Source organism: Giraffa tippelskirchi, chromosome 2 (genome assembly GCF_054371585.1).
Source record: "Giraffa tippelskirchi isolate mGirTip1 chromosome 2, T2T-mGirTip1v1.2.pri, whole genome shotgun sequence".
NCBI lineage: Eukaryota > Metazoa > Chordata > Mammalia > Artiodactyla > Giraffidae > Giraffa > Giraffa tippelskirchi.
The window spans coordinates 114356725-114384272 of record NC_137276.1 but is presented as its reverse complement, the minus strand read 5'-3'; the positions used below and the strand labels follow the sequence as shown (position 1 = coordinate 114384272).

Here is a 27548-nt window from a genome sequence, read left to right as displayed (position 1 = left end):
TTCAAATTCCATATATATGCATTAGTATACTGTATTGGTGTTTTTCTTTCTGGCTTACTTCACTCCATATAATGGGCTCCAGTTTCATCCATCTCAATAGAACCGATTCAAATGTATTTTTTTCCAATGGCTGAGTAATATTCCATTGTGTATATGTACCACAGCTTCCTTATCCATTCGTCTGCTGATGGACGAATGCTTCCATGTCCTGACTATTGTAAACAGTGCTGCGATAAACACTGGGGTACATGCATCTCTTTCAATTCTGGTTTCCTCAGTGTGTATGCCCAGCAGTGGGATTGCTGGGTCATATGGCAGTTCTATTCCGTTTTTTAAGGAATCTCCACACTGTTCTCCATAGTGGCTGTACTAGTTTGCATTCCCACCAACAGTGTAAGAGGGTTCCCTTTTCTCCACACCCTCTCCAGCATTTATTGCTTGTAGACTTTTGGATAGCAGCCATTCTGACTGGTGTGAAATGGTACCTCATTGTGGTTTTGATTTGCATTTCTCTAATAATGAGTGATGTTGAGCATCTTTTCATGTGTTTGTTAGCCATCTGTATGTCTTCTTTGGAGAAATGTCTGTTTAGTTCTTTGGCCCATTTTTTGATTGGGTCGTTTATTTTTCTGGAATTCAGCTGCAGGAGTTGCTTGTATATTTTTGAGATTAATTGTTTGTCTGTTGCTTCATTTGCTATTATTTTCTCCCATTCTGAAGGCTGTCTTTTCACCTTGCTTGGAGTTTCCTTTGTTGTGCAAAAGCTTTTAAGTTTAATTAGGTCCCATTTGTTTATTTTTGCTTTTATTTCCAATATTCTGGGAGGTGGGTCATGGAGGATCCTGCTGTGATTTATGTCGGAGAGTGTTTTGCCAATGTTTTCCTCTAGGAGTTTTATAGTTTCTGGTCTTATGTTTAGATCTTTAATCCATTTTGAGTTTATTTTTGTGTGTGGTGTTAGGAAGTGTTCTAGTTTCATTCTTTTACAAGTGGTTGACCAGTTTTCCCAGCACCACTTGTTAAAGAGATTGTCTTTTCTCCATTGTATATTCTTGCCTCCTTTGTCGAAGATAAGGTGTCCATAGGTGCGTGGATTTATCTCTGGGCTTTCTATTTTGTTCCATTGATCTATATTTCTATCTTTGTGCCAGTACCATACTGTCTTGATGACTGTGGCTTTGTAGTAGAGCCTGAAGTCAGGCAGGTTGACTCCTCCAGTTCCATTCTTCTTTCTCAAGATTGCTTTGGCTATTCGAGGTTTCTTATGTTTCCATACAAATTGTGAAATGATTTGTTCTAGTTCTGTGAAAAATACCATTGGTAGCTTGACAGGGATTGCATTGAATCTATAGATTGCTTTGGGTAGTATACTCATTTTCACTATATTAATTCTTCCAATCCATGAACACGGTATATTTCTCCATCTGTTTGTGTCCTCTTTGATTTTTTTCATCAGTGATTTATAGTTTTCTATATATAAGTCTTTTGTTTCTTTAGGTAGATATATTCCTAAGTATTTTATTCTTTTTGTTGCAATGGTGAATGGTATTGTTTCCTTAATTTCTCTCTCTGTTTTCTCATTATTGGTAACACTCATTTTTAATATTGTCATTTGAAATGTCTGTAACTGAGACTTGAAGGGGCATAGCATTTTTTACAATTTAAAAGTATTCTCACATGTAACATCTGATTTAACCTTCAAAACAGCCCTTTGCAGTGGCACAAACAGAAGTAGGCCCACTTCACAGCCCAAGTGCCTGAGATGCGGAGGCAGGGGCCGCCACCCCCAGGAAGTGGACGGCAGGTCCGGGGCAGCCCTGTGCTGCCACCGTGAGGCACCATCAGACAGAGCACTGGGTTTCTGTTGACCGGAGTCTTTTTTTTTTTCCTTCAAAACCGATGGCAATTTCAAACACACATGTTTATTGGAACTTCAAGAACTGTAAAGCATTCTTTTTTTATAATTAATTTATTTGTTTTAATGGAGGATAACTACAATATTGTGATGGGTTTTTGCCATACATCAGCATGATATGTCAGGTATACATATGTCGCCCCCCATCCTGAACCCCTCCCCACCCTAACTGGTAAGAGTATTTTCCATGTTTAAAATACCTTTAGTGCTAAACCGTTCAAGGTGGGAAACAAGTTGATTTCATCACTGTGAAGCCAGGCTTTAAAAAAGAGAAATTTGCAGGTTTGATAACTTGTCTTATTGTCCTTGCCTTCAACACATTGAAAATATTATCAATTGAAAATGCATGACTGAAAATGCATGCCAACTGGTTTTCAGAATGCTTGTCACAATATTCTTGTGTTTTGTGGTGAAAGCTGTATCAAAGTTGCTGTGGGTCAAATGTTACTCTGTAAAGGTGAGACCCTGCCTGGGGGCCTGTGCTCTGGCCATGGCCCTCCTGGCCTGGGAGGGTGGTCTCTGCCTCACACCCCTCCCCACTACATGTAATGTGTGTGGTTACTGTGGCAACACTCTTGTGCCATCTGCCAATAAAGTCCTGACACCGGCTGGCCCTCATCTGTGCTGCTTCTCTTCTCTGCTTATTTAACTTGGTCCTTGAGCAAGAATAGAAGAAAAATGTCTTCATGCACTTATTTTTACTTGATTTGTAACTATCTGATTATTCTACTCTGGCCTTCCTTTTTTAATTTCTAAGAGTAATGTTGGCTTTAAACACTGGCAAGTGACTTCAGACTTTTACCCAGTTCAGTTACGTTTTGGGATCCATGTATTGGCCTCAACTTTAGGCCAAGTCTACTGTTTGTCCTCAGGGATGTCCCAGTGGATGGTGTCTCACTCATTGTCAGAGCTATTCTCGTGGGATGACCTCACACCAGCAGAGTGCTTAACTGGGTGTGGGTACAAGTCTAGTTCATAGAAAACATCGTTGAGGGCACAGCCAGCAGTGTTGGGCAGGAACCATCCATGAGGGACCAGGTGCATTGTCCGGCATGGGGCCCCAGCAAGATGGGCTGTTGAAGGGGGCTCTTGGCAGGAAGCAGGTATTTGGTCCCAATCCCCAGGGTTCCTCTCAAGGGGCAGAAGGCAGCATAGAGACAGAATAATCTCCCTCTGCCCCCATTCTTGTGAAATCCTCAATGATCTCAGGCCCCAGTCAACACCTAGTTCATAAAACCAGTAAAGGATGGATTAACAGCGATGATAGTTGTCACAAGTGCTTGTGTGCTTAGTTGCTCAATTGTGTCTGACTCTTGGCAACCCCATGGACTGTATCCCACCAGACTCCTCTGTCCATGGAGTTCTCCAGGCAAGAATAGTGGAGTGGGTTGCTATTCTCTTTCTGGGGGATCTGCCTGACCCAGGGATTGAACCTGGGTCCGCTGCATTGCAGGTGGATTCTGTACCATCTGAGCCACCAGGGATGCCTAGTTGTCACAAGTAGTCACTCTTAACTAGTTCGATCTACCTCTCACAGTCAACATGGCCAATATTTTGGCTTTAAATTGAAGCCACATTCACAGCAAGATCCTAGGCAACAGGCATAGTGTCCCCGCCCCACAGGCCACCAGGCTTCCTGCCCCTCTGTAGACGTGAGCAGAGGGCATCTTCTGGACCTTCCTGATGCTGAAGACACCCCGCACTTGCCTTTCTTCATTGCACCCCCTGTAGTTAGCTCCTGATGGGCGGAGGAGGGTAGCATGTGAATGTACCCCCTTCTGCTTGGGACACTGCACTGTCGTCAGCTCCCTGGGCCAGGACATCTGCCCACGTGTGGATGTGGGGGAAGCCTGGGAGTGGGATTGCCAGCCAAAGATGTGCTCACCTTTAAGGGCCATAAAGCCAAACTGCCCTCTAGAGAGCTTGTGCCAATTTACCCTCCCACTAATAGTGTGGGGGTGCTGTGCTGTGCTTAGTTGCTCAGTTGTGTCCAACTCTTTGTGATCCCATGGACTGCAGCCCACCAGACTCCTCTGTCCATAGGGATTCTCCAGGCAAGAATGCTGGGGTAGGTTGCCATGTTCTCCTTCGGGGGATCTTCCAACCTAGGGATCAAACCCATATCTCCTGCATTGCAGACAGATTCTTTACCTTCTGAGCCACCAGGGAAGCCCAAGAATACTGAAGTGGGTAGCCTATCCCTTCTCCAGGGGATCTTCCTGACCCAGGAATCAAACCAGGGTCTCCTGCATTGCAGGCAGATTCTTTACCTTCTGAGCCACCAGGGAAGCCCAGGAATGCTGAACTGGGTAGCCTATCCCTTCTCCAGGGGATCTTCCTGACACAGGAATTGAACCTGCATTGCAGGCAGGTTCTTCATCAGCAGAGCTACCAGGGAAGCCCAACAGTGCAGGAGACCCAAACTTAAATTCATGCTGTTAACCAAAAAAAAAAAAAAAAACCACAGTTTTTTTTTTCAATTAAGGTTTATATTTTGTCTTTATTAAATTTTAACCTTTTGCGGTAGTGAAGAAGGTATTATTTAATCTATAAACAGCAGTCACAGTCTAGGAGTGCCATTGTCATGAAGTGGACACCACAGTTATTCCTGGGAAGTCAGTCCTGTTGTAGAGGAAAGTGGAGCAGAGTTTGTGTGTCCAGAAGGGAACGCTTGGAAAACCAGCAGCCTGGCTCACCTAAGCAAGCCCTGGTTCTTCTGAAAAACTTGATAAGCTTCTATTGTTAGTGTAATGAAGTTAAAATTTTATTCCTAGGAAAGGTTAGTCTATTTGGTGTAAATTCAGGACTTATACCTCACTACCCAACAATCTCCATGTTTTTAATATGGTAAAGACTCTGCCTGCCAGTGCGGGAGACTCGAGTTTGGTCCTTGGATCAGGAAGATCCCCTGGAGAAGGAAATGGCAATCCACTCCAGTATTCTTGCCTGGGAAATCCCATGGGCAGAGGAACCTGGCGGGCTACAGTCCAGTGATGTTGCAAAAGAGTCAGACACAACTTAGAGACTAAACAACAACAACAAATGTTCAAGGTATGCTCCCAACCAGTTCAGGCCCAGGAGAGGAGGCTGTGGTCCATGACCCTACAGGCCCCCAGCTGGCTCTGCTGTCAGCCGGGCTTAACCATCACAAGCTTAGTTTTCAGGGGGATACATATTTTCAAAGAGTGGGTATTTAGTTTTTGCTTTTTCCTGTTTTCTCTAGGAGTTTTTTAAAATGCTAATACATTCTTCTGTGTCCAAAGTCAAAGCAGTGTGGAAAGTCACCCTGGGGTCTCCTTGCCTCCCCCTGGCTCCCTCCCTTTCCCTACACTTAATAGTAACCACTGGCTAGTGTGTGTATCCCTCCCGAGTTTCTTGAGGTGGATACAGATGTTATTACTCTTCCCTTTCTTAAACAAAAAGCAACATGTTATACACATTGTCTTTTTCTATATACATTGTATCTTAGAGTGAGAGCTGCAGAATGTTCCATTGTGTGGATATGCCATGTTTTCTTTAACCAGCTCCTCACTGATAAACAACTGGGTTGTTTCCAATTCTCTGGTTCTCATGAGGTAATTCCAAAATATAGGATTAATGACAGCATCATCAGTTTCTATCTTCATTCACATTCATTAGAAAAGTAACATCATCCCCCCTAGTTCAGCCTCTTCTTATGCAGAGGCAAGAACAATTTACAAAATCGGGTAGAAGAGGGAAAAGAAATCCAGCAAGAAATATGAAAGACTTTTTCAATGAAAACTTTATTAAATAAATACATGAAGACCCAACTTAAATGGAAACATATTCTATTTGGGGATACAAAGACTTACTACTACTATAAAGATGTCAATTGCCTCAAAATTAGTAAATTCAATGCAGTTTAATAAAATTGCCAAATGGAATGTTAAAATAAAAATTGACAAGCTCATTCAAAAGTTCATATAGGAAAGAAAATAACCAAGGAAAGTAAAGAGCAAGGTAGGGTTGGGAGACTTTCCATACCAAATACTAAAATGCACTGCAAAATTAAAACCTTTGAGCTCAGGTGTAGATCCATAGAGGAGCAGCATCTAGAACCTTTCCCTTGTATCTGTTGCAGTTTATGAAAAAGTACAATGTGACATTTTAAATCAGTAAGGGCTCTTCACTGGATGGTGTTAAGTCCTTTTTCTACCCATTTAATTCAATTTTTTCTAAAAAAAAAAAAAAAAGGCTTATCTCAAATTCATATTCACCAAAAATTAATTCTAGTTGGATTAAAGGTCTAAAAGCAAAAGGTGAGTTTTTTTTTTTAAGGCACTGGAAGAACATACAGAATTTTTATTATGACCAAAGAGTGAATCTTTCTGTAGGTAACACTAAGTATCTCATCTGTAAAGAAAGTGTTTGAGGTTTGACATCACAAATTAGTATTTCCTATACAACAAACAGAAGCAGAGGAGATTAAGAAGAGGTGGCAGGAATACACAGAAGAACTGTATTTAAAAAATCTTAATGACCTGGATAACCACAATGGTGTGGTCACTTACCTAGAGCCAGACGTCCTGGAGTCTGAAGTCAAGTGGGCCTTAGAAAACATCACTATGAGCAAAGCTACTGGAGGTGATGGAATTCCAGCTGATCTATTTCAAATCCTAAAAGATACTGCTGCTAATGTGCTGCACTCAATATGCCAGCAAATCTGGAAAACACAGCAGTGGCCACAGGACTGGAAAAGATCAGTTTTCATTCCAATTGGAAAGAAGGACAGTGCCAAAGAATGTTCAAACTACCACACAATTGTACTCATTTCACATACTAGCAAGGTAATGCTCGAAATCCTTCAAGCTAGGCTTCAACAGTATGTATGTGAACCGAGAACTTCCAGATGTACAAGCTGGATTGAGAAAAGGCAGAGGAGCCAAAGATCAAATTGCCAACATCTGTTGGATCATAGAAAAGGCAAGGGGATTCCAGAAAAACATCTACTTCTGTCTCATTGACTACGCTAAAGCCTTTGACTGCATGGATCACAAGAAACTGGAAAATTCTTAAAGAGATGGGAATACTAGACCACCTTACCTGCCTCCTGAGAAACCTATATGCAGGTCAAGAAGTAACAGAACCAGACATGGAGCAACGGACTGGTTCAAAATTGGGAAAGGAGTATGTCGAGGCTGTATATTGTCACCCTGCTTATTTAACTTACACGCAGATTGCATCATGTGAGATGCTGGGCTGGATGAATCACAAGCTGGAATCAAGATTGCCAGAAGAAATATCAACAACCTCAGATATGCAGATGATACCACCCTAATGGCAGAAAGCGAAGAGGAACTAAAGAGCTTCTTAGGAAGGTGAAAGAGGAGAGTGAAAAAAAAACGGCTTAAAACTCAACATTCAAAAAACTAAGATCATGGTATCATTTCATGGCAAAAAGATGGGGAAAAAATGGAAACAGTGACAGACTTTATTTTCTTGGGCTCCAAAATCAATGTGACTGAAGCCATGACATTAAAAGATGCTTGCTCCTTGGAAGAGTAGCTATGACAAAGCTAAGCAGTCAGTGTATTAAAAAGTAGAATACGACCCAGCAATCCCACTGCTGGGCATACACACTGAGGAAACCAGAATTGAAAGAGACATGTGTACCCCAATGTTCACTGCAGCACTGTTTACAATAGCCAGGACATGAAAGCAACCTAGATGTCCATCAGCAGACGAATGGATAAGGAAGCTGTGGTACATATACACAATGGAATATTACTCAGCCATTAAAAAGAATACATCCGAATCAGTTCTATTGAGATGGATGAAACTGGAGCCCATTATATGGAGTGAAGTAAGCCAGAAAGAAAAACACCAATACAGTATACTAATGCATATATATGGAATTTGAAAGATGGTAATGATAACCCTATATGCGAGACAGAATAAGAGACACAGATGCATAGAAGAGTCTTATGGACTCTGAGGGAGAAGGTGAGGGTGGGACATTCTGGGAGAATAGCATTGAAATATGTATATTATCATATGTGAAACAGAACACCATTCCATGTTCGATGCATGAGACAAATGCTCAGGGCTGGGGCAATGGGATGACCCAGAGGGATGGGATGGGGAGGGAGGTGGGAGGGGGGTTCAGGATGGGGAACACATGTAAACCCATGGCTGATTCATGTCAATGTATGGCAAAAACCACTACAATATTGTAAAGTAATTAGCACCCAACTAAAATAAATAAATTTATTTTTAAAAAAATAAAATAAAAAGTAGAGACATCACTTTGCTGACAAATGTCTAAATAGTCAAAGCTATGGTTTTTCCAGTAGTCATGTACTTATATGAGAGTTGGACCATAAAGAAGGCCAAGCCCCAAAGAATTGATGCTTTTGAATTGTGCTGGAAGATTCTTGAGAGTCCCTTGGACAGCAAAGAGATCAAACCAGTCAATCATAAAGGAAATCAACCCTGAATATTCATTGGAAGAACTGATGCTATAGCTCTAATACTCTGGCTACCTGATGCAAAGAGCCAACTCATTGGAAAAGACCCTGATGCTGGGAAAGATTGAGGGCAAGAGGAGAGAGGAGCAACAGTCTTGGTTGCTCCAGAGATGGTTGGATGGTATCACTGACTCAATAGACATGAGTTTGAGCAAACTCAGGGAGATAGTAAAGAACAGGGAGGCCTGGTGTGCTGCAGTCCATGAGGTCAAAAAGAGTAGGATACCACTTAGCGACTGAACAACAACAATACAACAAAGGAAAGCATAAAGTTAGCATTGGGCTATGACAATGTATTTGTAATGTGTTTACCAGAAGATTGGTATCAGATATACAGAGATCCTAGCTAGTTAAGCAGATAGAAACCCACTGAAAAATAAAAAGGCAGTGTGCTTTTCCAGTTTTTCCCAAATAATTTTAAGCTTGGCAAAGCACGTAAATAGGCCATTCATCAAAAAACTAGATGATTGATCAACATGAAAAATAAGCTAACTCTGGCTAATAGTGAAATTCAAATTCAGATAACCACATTTTATTCCTGATATTGCTAATGTACGGCTTGTTCTTTTTTGTCAAGCTTGCTAGAGGCTTATCAATTTTATTGATCTTTTCAAAGAAACAGCTTTTGGCTTCATTTGTTTTTGTTCTCAATTTCATTGGTTGCTGCTCTTTTCTTTTTCCTTCATTCTTAAAGATGTGGTCTTGCTTTGCTTGTTCTTTTCTAGTCTAAGATGGAAGCTTAGATTATTGCTGAGACCTTCTTTCTCAACATAAGCTCTCAATGCTAGTCAGTTCCTTCTAAGCACTGCTTTAACTGTGCCCAAAATTTTTTAAATGTAATTTCATTTTGCTCCCATTTAAAATATCTTCTGATTTCTCTTGAGACCATCTTTTTGGTGGATTATTTATGAGCAGGTTATTTAATTTCCAACTGATTTGAGATTTTCTCTTCTTTACTGATTTCTAGTTTAATTCCATTATAATCAGAAACATGAGTTGTATGATTTTTAATGTAAGATTATTTTAATAACCAGGATATGGACTTGTCTTGATGAATGTTCCACATGCAAGTGAAAATTTTTTGTTCTTCTTTTTTTGGGTAGAGTGTTCTATAAATGTCAGAGTGAGTTGGTTAATGGTATTGTCTAGCCCTTCTAATGTCTTCACTAATTTTTTCTTTACTAGTTCTATTACTGATAGGAGTATTGAAGTCTTTAACTGTAATTGTAAATTTGTCTAGTTCTCCTTTCAGGGGTCAGATGTGTTCCTTCATAATATTTTGCCTCAGGACAATTTGATTTGTAGATTTTTTTTTAATAGAGTAATAATTTTTATTTTGTTGTATAATCCATATTAAAGACAGTGATTTAAATGGCTCCTGTGATGTATGGAGTATTAGATACATCAAAGGCCCCAAGTCCAGCCTATAAAAGCCTTAGAACTTTATAAGATGATTGGCATGTGTTTTTTTTTTTAACTATTTTTTTTTCTCCTTTTACTGGAAAACCAGCTTATGAGATTGTGCTAAGAGGAGAGAGGAAGATCAGTAAAATCCGCCCACCAGAGCTACTTTGTTTCCTATCATAGTGCTGCTTTCCCCATGTGTGCAGAGAACTCCAGTTCATCTTGCATTCTGTCATTTTGTAGAGATGCTGTCTGCCACGCTTCCCACAAAAGTCTGCCAGATTTTAGGAACATTCACATGCTCACACTCTCACTGTTGGGACAGATGCTCATCTCTTTGGAAGCTCTGTTGTTAGGGTCTGAGTGAAAGCCCACTGCTGTGTCTCCTCCACTATAGCACTCTACCACCTCTGACCAACTCAGAGCCCAGGTGAGAAGAGGCTTCCCACATATCAAGCAGTTTTGCAACCTCAGCTGAGTGTCCTTCAGTTCAGCTCAGTTCTGACAACATACTTGGAGAGAGTGGCAGGTCCCACGAGTTAAGGGCTCAGCCCCATGAGCCTGCCCCTATCCCACCTTCAGATGCCAATCACAGGTCCAGCTTGTCATCTGTGCTTCTGAGCAACCACCGGTAAACTGGAAGTTCCCAGGACCCCCTCCTTGGGTTCAACTAATTTGCTAGAGCAGCTCACAGAAGTCAGAAAAACAATTTACTTACTTGATTACTGCTTTATCTGCTTTTACTGATATAACTCAAGAACACCCAGATGGAAGACATGTAGGGGGCACGGTATGGGGAAAGGGTGCAGTTTCCATGCTCTGTGGGCACCATTCTCACATCTCCACCTGTTCACCGACCAGAAAACTCCACGAATCCTGGACTTCTGGGTTTTACAGAGGCTTCATCACATAGGTGTGATTGATTAAGTCATTGGCCATTGGTGACTAACTCAATCTCCAGCCCCTCTCTCCTCCCTGGAGGTCAGAGGTCGGGGGTAGGACTCAAAGTCCCAACCCTTTCCTCCCAGTCGGTTTCCCTGGCAACCAGCCAGCATTCTTAGGGTTGGCCAAAAGTCACTTCAAAATGTGTGTTGACAAAGGGGCTTCTTATGAATGACAAGGCACTCCTCTCACTTTTCTGGCTCTGGAGCTGTTTTGAGACTGAGAACAAATGACCAAATTCTAGAACTGCTGTTCTCATTTTCCATGCTCCCAGCTTCCTTTGGTATCACTTCTCTCCTGTCTGAATACATCCTTTGGTTGTTTCTTTAAAGCAGGTCTTCTGGCTATCAATTCTCTTAGTTTTCCTGCATCTGAGAATATCTTCATTTCACCCTCATTCCTGAAGGATATTTCACTGGATATAGAATTCTAAGTTGACAGTTCTTTTCTTTCAGTACTTTAAGAAATGTGCCACTTACTTCTGGCCTCCATAGTTTCTGATGAAAAAATGCACAGGCATATGAATTGTTCCCCTGTAGGTCATCTCTCACTTTTCTCTGGCTGCTTTCAAGATGTCTGTTAGTTTTCAACAGTTTATGATGTATCTGGGCTTGCATTTCTTGGGTTTATTCTGTTTCAGCTTCACTCAGCTCACCTGGAAGGATTTTAGCCATCATTTCTGCAGATGATTTTAAAGCACTACACTCGTTCTCTTATCTTTCTATGATTCCTATAACACAACCTGGAAACTTCTCTTCAGCCCTTTTCTGTTGTTCAGATTGGTTGATTTGTATTGATCTATTATCTTTATTTTGTCATCTTCAACCTGCTATTGTGTCTATACAGCAAGATTTTTTAAATTTCAGTTGGAGTATTTTTCAGTTCTAATATTGTCACTTGGCTTTCCTATTATCTATTTCTCTGATAATTTCTATTTTAATACTTATCTCAAGAGTGTGATTGTTCATTTGAACTTTTCAATAATAACTTCATTCAAGTCTATGATGGCAGCTACTGACTGCCTTTTTCCGTGACAGTCATTTTCATGGTTTCATATGCTGAGTAATTTGGCATGCCTCATAGGTATTTTAAATATGACATGATGAAACACAACCAAGTCCCATGGAGAATGCTGGCATTTTTGTTTTATCAAGTAATCAATCTGTTTAGGCTCAGGCCCCAAGTCCTGGGGTGCTGGTTCCAATGCCAGTTCAGCCTTCAAAGCTTTTGCAGTGCTCTTTGGACCTGTGTCACATGTACAGAATTTTGTGGTCAGTCTGAGACCTGAGGAGGGGTCTCCCAGGCGGCCCACTCTCCAAGGTGCTTGTCTGGCTAATTAGGATCAGGGAGACAGTGTGAACAAGGAGAGCAGGTGAGGGAAAGCTGGGGAGTTACAGAATATGTATAGCATTATTCCATATTTGTGCAAAAAAAAAAAAAAAAGTGTATATGTACCTCCAAGTGCCTGGAAAAAAGGTCTAGTTTCCTCTAAGAAGGGACGTAGAATATTGGTGAGGGGGTGGTATTGAAAGGAACTTTTGACTTTTTACTCTATACTTCTCTTTGAGTTAGGGCTTCTTTGGTGGCTCAGCAGTAAAGAATCTGCCTGCCAGTGTAGGAGACTTGGGTTTGATTCCTGGGTCAAGAAGGTCCCTAGAGAAGGAAATGGAAACCCACTCCAGTATTCTTGCTTGGGAAATCATATGGACAGAGGAGCCTGGTGGGCTACAGTGCATGGGTTCACAAAGAGTTGAATGCAACTAAACAGCAAATCTCTTTAAGTTACTTTTGCCCATGCCCTATCCCTTTTTTAATTTTCAAAGCAATAAGGTATGAGGGAAAGACTGGGGGAAATGTGGAGTTTGATTCAAAGTGTATGCATAGAAAGTATCTTTTCCTAGATGTAATATACCTTACTAAATATTTATCTAATGAAAAATACATTTAGGAGTCAATATAATCATCGATTTCTCTTCAACCATTTATGTACTAAACAGAACTACTGCCCACAAAACATAACTGCAATATTAAATACAAGCTAAAAGCAATACATAGTTCTTAGAAAACACAGCCCCAAATTCCCGTCGCCTGAGCTCTGTGATTGTAAGTGCTCAGCCTTAGTTCCTTCAGAATGTTAAAGTGAATGCAGTGCTCAAAATAAATATACAATAACAATACAGGGAGACAGTTCTTAAAAACAGTTCTGTTAATTATAAAGAAATCCAAAAAGAGGCCTCTAGTGTCTTCATTCAGGTGTCCTGACTTTCAAAATGGAAATAAATAATAAAGGAGCAGCTTTCCCCTCTCACACCAGCAGGCTGGGAGGAAACCTGGGCCTCAACCCTGAACATGGCTCCTCTCACAGAATTTGGTACTAAGCAAACACTTATAGTGGACAGCTCCCTATTCAGCCTATTGTGCAAATCCCATTTCAAATATTATACATGGTCACACTTTCAGGATCACTTTTGAAATACTATTTAACTGATCACAAGACTATGGTAAGGACCCATGGGTAAGGTATTGGCAGTTTGATCCCAAACCAACTACAGAATCAGACTGTATAAATATTAGCACCATTTTTTATCTAGTCCAGTGAAATGTAAAACTGCCCACTAAGCTATTTTTCACTGACGCAGTCAACAAGACAGTTGTTTTCACTTCTAACATATGCTTGGCCCCTCTTCCTCTTTGCTAGTAATACATTTGAACACTTTGATGAGCAAGTACTAACATTTCCGCTGATAAAGTTTATGTCCTGCACAGCCTCAGCGCTCAAAAGCTACGCACAACAGAAAGGTGGTAAGCTGGCATGGTAAGCTGGCAAAGTACTTTTTTCTCTTATCAGGAATTTAGCATTCATCCTTACTGTAGGCTCCTGTCTCTGCTAGATGGAAAAAAATGTTTCTGAAAACCAGTTTCTACCCCAAAAGCAAATGTACTGGAGAGAAGGAGACACTTCATTGAAATGCTCGCATCTATGCCCATACACACAGCAGCATCCCTTCACATTAGCTTCTACACAAAACCTACCAGCTAGGAGCCTACAAGGAATGTATTTCAACAAAAAGTCTGAACAATGTACATTATCAAGGCTTTGTTATTGGTAAGTTCCATGGAGGAGAAAAGTAGGGGTGATCCATATCTCTAATAGGTATCTTAAAATCCATCCTCCATCCCCAGTAAGCAAGACAATCTCAATTTACTAAGTGAAATTTCAGATTTTAAATTCTAAGTATCATTGCTAAACTCTTCTAGAAGAGGCAAAAGTCCACCGTGGGTGAGTGCCAAAAGGCCAGACTGCAGCAAGTGACTGGTACCCCATTAAGTGTCCTTAAAAAATCTCAATAAAAAGTGGCAGTCTTTGACTCAAAAGAAACTTCAGTACTACTTCTAAACATTTCATTTACTGGAATGCACTTGAACTAAACTAAGTGCCTAGATGACAATTTAAAGAGAAAAGATGACCCTCACCCAGCCCAGATAGTTCTTAAATATCAGAGTCCACATGAAGTGGTGCTTGAACTGAAACACAAAAAACATTTAATTGTTTAGGAACTACCAAAGTTCTACAATACTTTCACTATACATGGAATCAGTAGCAGTGTTGAAACTCACTTTTAACTTGATGTTCTTTCCCAAAGCAAACTACACATAAGGAAAAGGAATCTTCTGTGGCAAGCTGGTGTGACCTTACCAGCTATGGAATCCGAGAAGCTGTTCAGAACAGGAGGAAAACAGGCTTCACCTAAACTGAGCACAGATACTGAAGTTAAGCATCTGTCAGCCATTTAAAGGCATTTGGTGTCAGTATCTTAAAAGATTAAGATGCTTTAAAACAAAACCCTTATAAGAATGAGACAAATGCTCAGGGCTGGGGCAATGGGATGACCCAGAGGGATGGGATGGGGAGGGAGGTGGGAGGGGGGTTCAGGATGGGGAACACATGTAAACCCCGGACTGATTCATGTCAATATATGGCAAAAACCACTACAATATTGTAAAGTAATTAACCCCCAACTAAAATAAATAAATTTATTTAAACAAATAAAATAAAACAAATTGTGACAAGTGATGAAAAAAAATAAAATACAAAAAAAAAAAAAAGAATATCAAAGATTTAGGGAATTCTCCTCATAAATAACCAAATGTCTATGGCTTCAGTTGTCACCCTACTGCTGAGGTAGGTGACCAGGATTCATCAAAAGAGGATTCACCTTTTGGAAATTCCCCAAGAAAATCTTTTGATAGTTTTTGTTTTGTTCTTTTCTTTCACTTACACTTTTAAAAAGAGGTTGTCCAAGCAACTGTTCCTTCCTTCAAGCTCTGGCGGAGTAGCATCTCATATACTCTGTCATCCATGGGTTCTCTGAGGAGGCAGGCTTGACCCGCCTATTTTTCTCCACATCAGCAGAGTGAGCCCGCTGCCTCTGAGCTGCCAGCCGCCTCTTCTCCACCTGCCTTCTGCTCTTGGCTCGCAATGCCGATTCATGGATCTAAGGGGAGTCAGAATGAATGAACAGTCACTCAAGTGGCTTTGGCACTAATTTTCCAGAATATTCACAATGAAGCTTTCTCCAGGTCACCTGGAGCAGGGCAGAGGCAAGTCAGTCTCACCATATTCAGGACTTCTGTGAATAAAAGTTTCTCCAGAAGAGCCATTCCCCTGAGTTCTGTCTTACCCATTGTCAGCAATAAAGAAACTAGGCAACAGAAAATGTCCACTGGACTAAATTTCAGTTTAAATGGTAAGCAACTAATCTACATGTGCCTTGAGAAACTGGCTCTGGAAAAGGATTGGAACTCCTTAGCATTAAGCAAGAATAAATATTCCATTGAAGGAATTTATATATTTTACAGCAAAATACTAACAAATTTCAGGATTTTACCACATAAGATGTTTAATGAACCCCATTCAACTTAACTCCACGGGATTGCCAGAGGACAATTCTGTTATCTCAAATATCACCCCAAACAATACCATCTGCTAGAGTGCAGAAGCCTGTTCAGTAAAACTTGGACTACGGTATTTAATGAGAATTCAAACAGCCTGCACCCCTGCTTCTCTTCACTCCCTCTTTGCTTTGGGCTGGTAGATGCTGTTAGCACTAACACAGTCATTGCTCTATGGCTCCACACGTGAGGCCCCCTTGTCTGCCTTGTTCTCAGGTCTTTGCACAGGGACATGTCAGGCCTGAGTCCAGGGAGAACTAAACCTTGGGGAAGGGATGAGCAGGGACATGCAATCACTCTAATTTAATCCAAAGAAAAAACGGGAGTCTAGATAGATGTGCAGAACCACAGGAGATGTGATCTGACAGACAGCAACAAAGGGGCTGAGGCACTAGACACCAGCTATCAAGTCCACGAGAGCAGGAGCCTCTCAGGAGGCCAGAGGCAAATCTAGACAGGCAGCTGCCAACCCTGGCTATGCCCCTCGGCTGTACCTCCTGGGCCCCAGAACTTGAGAGTCCTGCGTCCTGCCCCTTCTCCACCTGGCTCAGTGTCAGCAAAACCTTCCAGCTACCAGTCAACTCCCAGCCAACCCCAATCTCTAGGCAGCTAATATCCTGCATCCTGTTTGCGATCAGATGCCCAGTCCTGTGCTTTCCTTGGCCCCACCTGAGACATACCATGTCCCAAAACATCACAGCAACCACAGGTATGATAGCCAGTGACAGCCAGGCCAACCCCACCCTCCAAGGGAAAGCAGAGAAGCCCGTTCACCAGCACCTACCTCATGCACGGGGGCAGAAGCACAGACATTGTGAGTTTTCTGGCTTCCTACATCTGTCTGTTTTTCTCCCCACCCATAGAGGGCAAATGGATGCTTGTGTTCTTTTATTTTAGTGGATGACCTCTGAGGGCTCTTGATGGCTCTCCTGCTTCTTCGGGCAGGTAAGGCACTCGGTGCTTGCTGAGGGTCAGTACTGTTGGCTGATTTTTCAGGGTCTCTCATCCTGATCTGTCGTTCAGCTTTCTCCTTTACATCTTTCACTGGCAGTGCTTTTTGAAAAAGGAGATAAAACAGGATGAATGCTTTAAATTCAGGTTTACATACAATTACACATAATTTAAATATTTGGGATGAAAAATTCATAATGCCTAATTAAGTCAGTAACTTTTTTACTTATAGTTCAATCCTACAAGTTTCACTTAAAATGGATGGACAGAAACAAGTTAGTCTATCTCATTTTAAAATCAACAATAAATACACCAAGATTGAACCAGCCTATTCAAAAGTAATAACTATCATTCATATTCTGAGATTACGAGTCTCAACTGAATACTAAAAGCTAAAAACCTAGAAAACACCAGGGCCTAATGGCTTTCCCCATGATAAATCCAGTCATTTTACCATCTTGCTTCAGGGACAGATCTAGATTTGTGATGATCATTCACCAGCTGCAAAAGGTTAGTTTTTAAGTTACTCAACTGGAGTTTCAGGATTGTATTGCTTTGTGATGCTCCATGACTATGGAAAATGCTCCTTTCAGCTCTCCTGGTGACCTTAACATGAAAAGCCCTCCATCACAATAAGGAGTGGTTTCCATAGCTCCTCACCTCCATGTACAGCTGGGTGCACCCAGGCGGAGGAGCTGGGAAGAGGGCTCTTATTCATGACAACATGAACCAGGGCCCCTGGCCTACACAGTCTAAAATCTGTCAGCAAGGCTGGTAAAACTCTGCTGGGGAATGGACTGCCCACCTGAGGTGTGCTCAGATGTTCAGGACACACTCCAGAACATAGCTATTTCCCCTAATTACCCTTTACGATTGTCCCATTGTTATTTTTATAACCATTTGTATAATCCTATATGATTTTATAATCTTACGGGATCTTATACAGGTTGCCTTCCTTGTGTAAAGCCCTAGTGAGCCTGTTTTATCTCTGAGGAACAGCTCCTTGTGCATCCAGGGCGCCACTCTACAGAGCCCCTTGCTCACATCTGTAGAAAACCCCTTGCTCCTGAGGCTCCAGAATTTGGCTCTAGGTGGTGATTTTACAGGTTCCTATTCCCAAACTGCATCATTTTTAGGACACACTCATGTCCCTCACTCATAGTTGACCCTTCCCTCATAACATCCATGTAATCCAGCCACAGTGCACATGTGTGAACCCTGACACATCACCTGGATTTCTGTCTTCAGCAATGACCTTTATCTACCAAGTCATTTCCTTTATTACTACGCATTTTAAGGAGTAGACAGCATGCATTCAACCCTGGGGCTCAGCACTTCATACTGCTATGCACCTATCTGTAAACCCAGCACTAAGGCTCTCTGGGGACACATGAGATGCCAGTCTTACGCTGTATCCTGAGAACCCAAATCCCCCCATCACTCAAACACTCTTCTGAGTGATGTGTCCACACCTCATCCTCTTCCCTCCCCTGGATCTAGGAAGAAGGGAAAGAGCCCATCAGGACCAAGACAACAGGAGGTAGAAGGGGGACCAAGCCTGGCGCAGTTATGACACTGAGAGAGGGGGAAACAACTCAACTCATCTTCATGGATTCATTTCCTTCTCTTCCTCTCCCAGCCCCCATATGTCTAACTCAGACCTTCCAGGGAGCATGTCCACAGAAGATAAGGATTTGGTTCACGGGACAAGCTGAAGCCAACCAAGGAGAGATTAGGAAAGAGAATTCCAACACGTGGGGAACTGGCTTCTACAAAGACATGAAGAGAAGAAAGAATAATTAAAAATGACAGGTACATAGTCTATGGATGAAGGCATCAGTGGGTAGCAGTGGGGAGATTAAGACCTTCTATGCCAGACACAGGACTTTTATTTTTTCCCCCAAATGAAGAAGAATCCCTGAAGGAATTTAGGCTGAAAAATGCTATGGTCCTATCTGCATTTCAGGATGAGGCATCTAGCAACAAACGTGCCCCGAGGAAGTGGGGGCAGGAAGGATGGGGACAGGGGTGGGATAACCCACAATGTTGGCAGGGCAGAACAGGGAAAAAGGACCAGAATCGTGCCTGCCACACCTGGGCACCTGTGAACTGTACACTGACCAGATAGCAGGGAGGTGGTACCCCAACCTCTCCAGAGAGCCCAGCAACAGAGGGCTAGACGGGCAGATGAGTGGGTGACAGACACAAAGCAGATGCTGGGAGGCAAAGAGGAATCTTGGGCCCCTACAGGGGTTGGGAGTGGATGGTCACACTATCCTCCAGCAGAAGGCCATCAAAGATGGGGAAAGGATACTTGATGGCTCAGGTATGAGACACCCCTGTGACCACCAAGCAGGCCACAGCAGGACCCTTAATGAAGGGTCTAGAAGAGAACGTGGAATTGGAGAGAGTCATAAGCGGGCAGGTGGGGGCTGAGGCTCAGATGCAGAGCAGATCCCCCAGAAGGAACACAGAGTTAGGAGAAGGGGAGCAGAGGTTGGCCCCCTGGGACACCAGCACCTACTGAGCTGGTAGAAGGGATGAGGAGAGCCAGAGAGGGAGCCAGGGAAAAGAACAGCCAGCAAAGTCTAGAAGCTTCCAGGAGAGAAGCTGGAGAAGGATGTTCAGAAAAGGACAGAGCAATTAACAGAGCCAAATTTTACAGAGAGGGCAGGAGAATGAAGACAAAACAAGACTGGGCATTCTAGGGTTTAAGAGACACAACCTACTATGTAAACACAAATAGCTACAAAGGTATATTGCACAGCACAGGGAATACAGCCAATACTTTGTCTAACTCTAGATGGAAACTGTGAATCACTATGTTGTACACCATGGCTTCCCTGATAACTCAGTTGGTAAAGAATCTGCCTGCAATGCAGGAGACTGGTTCAATTCCTGTGTTGGGAAGATCCACTGGAGAAGGGATAAGCTATCCACTCCAGTATACTTTGGCTTCCCTGGTGGCTCAGCTGGTAAAGAATCCACCTGCAGAGCAGGAGATCTGGGTTTGATCCCTGGGTTGGGAAGATCCCCTGAAGAAGGGAAGGCTACCCACTCCAGTATTCTGGCCTGGAAAATTCCATGTATCGTCTATGAGGTTGCAAAGAGTTGGACATGACTGAGCAACTTTGACTTTCATGTTGTACACCTGAAACATATAAATCAAATATACCTCAATAAAAAAACTGGATGGTTAAGTTTTATGTTAGGTGTGCTGTACCACAATTAAATAAAATAAAGGAACATAAGATAAAATATTTACACAAGTTTTTTAAAAGACAGACTTGGCTCTGGGCAGTCAGGCTGTCTCACATGACCGAGAGGAGCACAGGGGATGGGGAGAACCAGGTCACAGCAGGTTGCAGATCAGGAAGACCCCAGTGATCTCCTCACCATGGATCACTGAAAGGTCTGACATTAAAAACAGTAGTGTCCACCGGTACCCAACACAAGAAACTAAAATCCTCTCCAGGGAGCCTGGGTCTCAGATTATGTTCCTACAGATAATTTTCTAAACACAACAGTGAGTGTCCTGGGGAGGATGACCAGTCACACAGGAGACAAGACAGTAAGGAAGTCCAGCAGGAGCAAGAGACTTGAGAAAATGGGGTTATCACTGACAGACCATAAAACTAATGTGTATTTAAACAAGGAACATGAGCTCAAAAATATCTGTAGCAGGAGAAAAAAGATGGAAAACACAGAAGAGACAGAACTTATCACTATGAAATTAATACTTATAAAACTCTTGAAACAGTGCCTGGTACAAGATAAGTGTATATATGTTTCAAAATCCTATTCAAAGTTTTAAATAAAGCCATTTCCAGGCAAATAAAAACAGTGACATCACCAGTTACTGTGGAAGATTCTAATAGCACCTTTCTCAGTAACTGACAAAAATCAACTCAGCCTTGATTTAGGACTATGCTGATCATTACAAAAGCCACGAAGCAGAGGTAACTTAAATATAAGTTTACATTAATTAAAATTAGCTAGAAACAAATTTTCACTTCCTCAGTGGTACCAGAGTTCAAGTGCTCAAACATGTGGCTCGTGGTTAGCAGGTTTCATGGTCCAGACAGAGAAACTGCCCATCATTACAGAAAGTTTGACTTGAACAGACTGATTTTTTAAAACTATTTTAACAAAATTAACACATTTGACCCAATGGGTGCATACAGAACACTGCACTCAAAACCGCAGAATATACAATCTTATCAAACACAGGCAGAACATTTACAAGAATTTACCCAGCCAAAGCTATAAAGAAAAATCTTAATACAGTCACAAAACTGGAATCACACAGTATGTATTCTCTGACTTTTGTGCAATTAAGCTAGATTGTGCTCATGCTCAGTCACTTTAGTCATGTCTAACTCTTTGAGACCCTATGGACTAGAGTCTGCCAGGCTCCTCTGTCCATGGGAATCTCCAGGCAAGAATATTGGAGTGGGTTGCCATGCCCTCCTCCAGGGGATCTTCCCAACCCAGGGATTGAATCCCTGTCTCCTGCTTACAGATGGATTCTTTACCGCTGAGCCACCAGGGAAGCCCTAATTAAGCCAGATACAACAGCAAAAATATCTTTTACAATCTCCAGCTGTAGGAGAATTCCCTGGCGGTCCAGTAGTTAGAACTCCATGCTTTCACCACTGAGGGTCAGAGTTCAATCCCTGGTTAGAGAACTAAGATCCTGTAAGTCTCATGGTATGGCCAATAAATAAATAAATAAAATCTCCAGTTATAAAATTAACATTTCTCTTTTTTTCTTAAATTGAACTACAATATGGTATTAGTTTTAGGCTACAGCAAAGTGATTCAGTTATATAAATATATTCAGGTTACTTTCTACTATAGGTTATTATCAGATATTCAATATAGTTCCTTGTGCTATACAGTAAATCCTTGTTGCTTATCTGTTTTATACATGGTAGTTTTTATCTGTTAATCTCATACTCCTAATATATCCCTTTCCTTAAAAACATTTCTAAATAATGTATGGGTCAAAAATAAATCATATGATTTCACAAAAATGTAAATGTTCTCCATGTCATTGAGCTATACACTTAAAAATTGTTAAAATGATAATTTGTGTTGTGTGTTTACCACAATTTTTAAAAATAAAAAAGTAATGGCAATAGAGAGCATAATCCCACTCTTATTAGAAATATGTCTAAATTTCTTCATTAAGTATGATGTAGCTAAAGCAGTAATCAGAAGTAAATCTAGAGCCTTAAATCAATATATCAAAAAGAAAAAAAAGGCAAGGGAAGGAAAAAAAAATCAATGATAAGCATCCATCTTAAAATGTTATAAAAAGGGCTTCCCTGGTGGCTCAGTGGTAAAGAATCCACCTGCCAATGCAAGAGACATGGATTTAATCCCAGTCCAGGAAGATCCCACATGCAACAGAGGAACTAAGCCTGTGCACCACAATTCCTGAGCCTGTGCTCTAGGGTCTGGGAGCCACAACTGCAGAGCCCATGTGGGACAGCTACTGGAGCCTTTGAGCCTGTGCTCCACAGTGAGAGCAGCCACTGCAATGAGAAGCCTGCACATTGCAATGAAGAACAGCCCTGCTTGCCCAACTAGAGAAAAGCCCATGCAGCAAAAGAGAACCCAGCAGAGCCAAAAATAAAAATAAATTTAAAAAATAAAAAAATATTTAAAAAATTATAAAAATAAGCACTAAAAAATGAAACTAAGGGAAAAAAATCATGAATTAATAAACACATAATAAATAAAACCAACATAGCCAAGGGTTAGCTTGGAACAAAAATTAACAGAATTCACAAACCTCTAGCAAGACTAATAAAGAAAGAGGGTAACAAATAAAAGTAAGTAAAAATAGAGCAAATGAGGCCATCAGGTTAAATGTGCACTGGTGACATGTGATTGTAGTCCTTTTCTTTTCAAACCCCACTAAAGTGAAGGAACAAAGGCCAAAGAGCAAAGAGGGAAAGGACAACCAGCAAGCAGGCAATGACACCAGACAAATTTTGGAAGGTGCAAAGTGATGAAGAGATAGAAATGACTCACGGGACTCAGCAGGATGATACAAACTCCCTGAAGGAGCAGGGCCCACAGAACACAGTGGAGCCATGCAGTGACTGGCACTGAGGCACCAGACTTCCCAGAAGGCTAGGCCCAGCATCAGTCAGTGTCCCAGGCCATGTGCTCCAATGACAGCTTAACAAGAATGTGCCTCGGCTGAGAAGCAGGATACATGCTGCTTGCCCTTGAACCTGGGCAGATTTTTGTGAGCACAGAATGGGGTGAAAGAGGTGCCACATGGCTCCTGGAAATAAGTCGTGATGGGCAGTACAGCAGCTGCCCAGCTCTCTCTCATGAATGCTCACCATTGGAGACCGGCCTGCAAATGATGAGACGGGCCAGGCATGTGAAGAAGTCACCTCCAAGTGTCCTAGCAGACAGCTGCAGTCAGCACGCAGCAGAGACAAGGCACACCCTGTTCCTTGGCCAAATTCTAATTTACAGAAACCATGAGCTCACAGGTGAGAACTGGAACCTGAAGTACTAGTTTCCAGGGTAAGCCTGTTGTGCAGCAATGATACTTCCTCAACAGTCCTTCCTCTGGTCCTCAAGGCCGGTGGCTGCCCCACCCCCTACCCCATAGCCCAGCTCCCTAAAGGAGGAGGACCAGAGGGCAGCAGGCACAGGAGAAGTAAGGAGGGCAGGATAAAAACAGGATGATGTGGTAAAGAATGGGGTCCCTCCTCCTTTCCCCCAGCTCTGTCCTCAGGATGCTGACAGCCAGGCTCGTGCCCTCCCAGGCAGGAGGTTGGAGGAGCAGTGTCTTGGAAGCTGACACAGAAACAGGTGGGTACTGATGTGAGCAGCCCCCAGAAAAGCAGCAGAGTCCCCCTACAATTACAGTCCCAAGCTCCTCCATGCACACAGCTCCCAAAAAGCCCTTCACACTTCCCTCTTAAATAAGCAGACAGGCTAAGAGCGAGCATTCGAGTACATCCTTTAATAAGAAACAGACCAAAATATAGAGGAAAAAACTAGGCTTGGAATATAAGAGAGCTCTCAAAGGATATTTATGGCTTGGGGAGGGTGGGGGGGGGTGCATGGTGGAGTGGGGAGTTAGAGAAAAGGATGCTATTTTTTGTTAATTTTTAAAAGAACACTTGGGACAAAAAAGCAATCTCTTTGAAATTAAAAACCAGAATGGTAGAATTTAAAATTTAAACAGAAAATTTAGAAGATAAAATTGAAGCATTCTCAAAACAAAAACAAAGTTCCAATTTTTCAAAAAAAAAATTAAATAAAAATATTAGAGGTTTGCTCCAGGAGGTATACAAATCAGCTAAAAATAACTACCAAGAAAAAAATGAATAGAAATTTGTGAAAAGTTTTGTAAGTCTTTTTTGGCCTCTCTGCATGGCATGTGGGATCTAAATTCCCTGACCAGGGATCAAACCTGTACTCTGTGCAATGGCAGCATGGAGTCATAACCACTGGACCGCAAAAGAAGGCTCGGAACAGAAATTATTTTAAACAGTACTAGAAACTATCACTGAACTGAAAGAAACGTTTCTATATTTAAAAGGCTCAACAAGGGATTCCTCTAGCAGTCCAGTGGTTAACTCTGCGCTCCCAATGCAGGGAGTATGGGTTCAATTCTGGGTCAGGAAACTATATCCCACATGCCATGCCATGAGGTGTGGCCTAAAATAAGTTTTTTTAAAAAACTAAATAAAAAGTCCTACCAAGTTATCAGCCCAATGAGTGAAAAATGACACACAGTATTTTAGAACACCTAGGATAAAGGGATTGTCATAAAACTTCAAAAAAGAAAAAGGTCACATATACAAAACAAGTGTCAGAATGACATGGTACTTCTCAACAATAAGACCAAAACCTAGTATTCAATATAATACCTTCAAATACTGAAATGTCTAACCTAGGAAGTCTCTATCTTGCCCAAATGGCAATCCAGCCTTAGATAAAGGCATTTTTAGACTTCAATGTGACAAAATTTTTACTTCCCTTTCAACATTTCTCAGGACTTAGAGAGGATGTGCTCCACCAAAAGGAAAGGAGATTGGAGGCTTCTAGAACAGGGATCAAATAAAGGAGGTAAGCAAAAGGAATACTCAGCAAACAAGAAGAGAAGTCCCAGCTTGACAGCAGTGTCAGACCTGGACAGCATAAAGTCTAAATTAAAACGAGAGAGTCAAGGGTTCCCCACGATTATCTCCCCAAGGAAAATAATGGAACACCTAATGTGCCTGGCATATAACAAGTTTTACAGTCCCACCAGACTGTTTCAGGCTAAGTTATAAAAGAAAAAAGAGAAGCAAATATAAAATTAAAGCAATAATTACCTCTAGGAAAAACATAAATAACAAAGAAAATATAATCAAAATGTACTATAGGGATTATCTGCAAATAACACTTACAGAGCCATGATCATCCAAATATAGAATAATACTCAAGTGAAATAGTCATATAGTTAATACTGCGGGACAAAAGAGGTGCTTGTGTATGTCTAGGTGGGAGGAAGGGAGGGTTTGAGGAATGGCCAAGCTAAGATCTTAAACTAAATCATCTCCCATTATGGGAAGTCAATATACAATTTTCAAAATAAAAAAGCCAACATTAGTCTGAATGAGAAAAGCATTGGCCACAGCGCTGAAAAGAAAGGTAAAGAGTTACTCCAGGGAGCATGGGGCATGAGTGGTGAATGGGCCAGAATTACTTTTTCATTTTAAGCATATTTTTTAAAATTATGTATATGCATAACTGGTTTAAAACTAAAATATAATTTTAAAAGAAATATAAATATGAAGAAAAGAATTGGAGACATTCTAGACACTCTTGAAATCGTGTTGGCTACAGAGAGAAGGCACTTCACAGTGAACAAGCATTCCCACACCCACACCCCATACACAGGCAACTTCCCAACAGCTTTTTAGTACCATCTCTTAAATAAGAACAAGAAGCCAAGAATCATTAGACATTTGAGGAAAGCTGCTAACTTGAAATACAAGATAACAAATTAAATTAAAAAAAAAAAAAACCACATCCAGATAGAGGGAGGGGAAACCTGTGCCAAAGAAACATGCAAAAACTAAAGATTCCCAGTCCTCAGCAGGACAAGTGAGGATACTATATGTACAAATCAAGAACAGAATACTATTTTTTAAAGAAGATTAAAGAGAAGGAGAGAAGGAAGGAAAACACAGAAAACAGTTCAACAGTTCTTAAGAAAGATGGAATGGAGGCCAGGATAGAAAATTAGAGGATATGTTTGTGAAGTCTAACGTCTAACTAAGGAGTTCAGAAAGAAAAGAAAAGAGAAAAAAATAATAGTAATAAGAAAACAATTCAAGAAAACTTCCCAGAATTACAAGACAAGAGTTTGACTGCAAGGATTCATGAAGCACATTAGAGGAAACAGGCCTAGACAGAGGAAAATTTTCAGAACACAGAGGACAAAGAGAAGACCCTAGAAGCTTCCAGAGGAGGGAGCATGTTATCTATGGGGGATTAAGAGTGAGAATGACACAGGAGTATAACAGCAACTTCAGAAGTCCCAGTACCAGACAGCACTGCCTCTAGATTTTTTAGAGACAAAAACTTCCAACCTAGAATTTCATGCATATTCACAAACTTACTGAATTGTGAGGGTAGAATCTTTCGACATGCAAGATCTCAGAAAATTAAACCTCTCACACACCCTTTCTCAGGAAGGTACTAGAAGATAATCTCTGCCAGGAGAGGGTAAACCAGGCAAGATGATGATGTGAGAGCCACACAACACAGGGTCCTACCAAGAGGGAAGGCAGGGGGTCCTTGGGGTGGTGGCCAAGAGCCCTCCCAAGGTGCAGCGAGGCAGCAGGCTGCCAGAGCAGCAACCAGGCCAGGTGGAAGTAGGTCAGAGGCCCCGGGAGGGATGTCTTAAGATGGGGAGTGTGACAGTCAACCTGATGCGTTGGTGGTATTGCAACAAAGAAAAAGGAATCACGGCAAACAATATAGGGCAGCTCTAAGCAACCTCTTCCACAGGCCCTAACTGAATCTAACTAATTCTATGATGACTATACCAGAAGGGTGAGGATGGACCATGTGTTATGGGTTAGGAGATCACTAAAAAGAATTAAGGGTTTCCCAGGTGGCTCAGTGGTAAAGAATTCATCTGCCAATGCAGGAGACATGGGTTTGATCCCTGGGTCAGGAAGATCCCTTGGAGGAGGAAATGGCAATCCATTCCAGTATTCCTGCCTGGGAAATCCCAAGGACTGAGAAGCTTGGTGGGTTACTGTCCATGGGGTTGCAAATAGTTGGACATGACTGAGCAACCCAGCACACATACACAAAAAGAATTAAAGCCAATAATAGATGGTACTAAAAATTCAATTTAAAAAATCAACAAGTCTCGATAAAAGTCATGTTACTTGGAAAAACACAATTACACACCAAGGAAAAACCACAGGGCTGGGAAGTTGTCACCAAGGGAATAGGTAATTGGTATGGGGGAGGAGGGCTGCTGTATCTCCCTACTAAGCCATATATAACCATATAATTCTATGTGTACATATGGCTTCAGTAAAGACAAGAACTAAACATTTATGTTTCATAGAAACTCAAAAGAGTGCTCATCATTCTGTCCGCTTAAAAACAAGGATTTTCAGTCCTGCCAGACATAGGGATGAACAGAGGCTGTGATAGGCATGAGCAAAGCAAAAGATCCTGGGATGAGGAGTCCTGAAAGCAGAAACATTTTTTCTTCCCAGATTCCTAAACCAGAAATATTAGCAAAGAAGAAATAACTACCTCAGCCAGCCACTGGGAGGATTCAGTGTCTCTAAGGGAACCAAAATAATCATGAACTCTTGCAAACACAAGCCCCATACTCCATA

The 27548-nt window shown here is 41.6% G+C and overlaps 1 protein-coding gene and 2 long non-coding RNA genes across 32 annotated transcripts in view; 2 read left to right on the top strand and 1 right to left on the bottom strand.

Moving 5' to 3' along the window:
• The window catches only part of CCSAP (centriole, cilia and spindle associated protein), a 38368-nt gene that overhangs the window by 7919 nt on the left and 2901 nt on the right, over positions 1-27548 (bottom strand). For 2 of the 30 annotated variants that reach the window (XR_014076801.1, XR_014076803.1), the window contains exons 1-4: positions 17108-17228; positions 16487-16755; positions 15030-15245; positions 14368-14502 (exon numbers count right to left, since the gene is read on the bottom strand). Coding sequence is in view for 12 of the 30 variants with exons in the window: in XM_081570318.1 (XP_081426444.1) it covers positions 15069-15245; positions 16487-16755; positions 17586-17664 (525 nt within the window). In the remaining 18 variants the exon portion in view is untranslated. Of the gene's footprint in view, positions 1-9731; positions 11995-14266; positions 14503-15029; positions 15246-16486; positions 16756-17107; positions 17229-17585; positions 17863-27548 lie in introns of those variants that run through there. The other 28 variants (XR_014076805.1, XR_014076808.1, XR_014076806.1 and 25 more) reach the window with 23 other exon arrangements.
• On the top strand, positions 1514-14070 carry LOC145538365 (uncharacterized). Its single transcript, XR_014076814.1, has 2 exons — positions 1514-3298; positions 12611-14070. It is a non-coding gene; the product is annotated as an uncharacterized LOC145538365 (long non-coding RNA).
• Positions 17345-21689, top strand: LOC145538364 (uncharacterized). Its single transcript, XR_014076813.1, has 3 exons — positions 17345-17463; positions 18154-18193; positions 18293-21689. It is a non-coding gene; the product is annotated as an uncharacterized LOC145538364 (long non-coding RNA).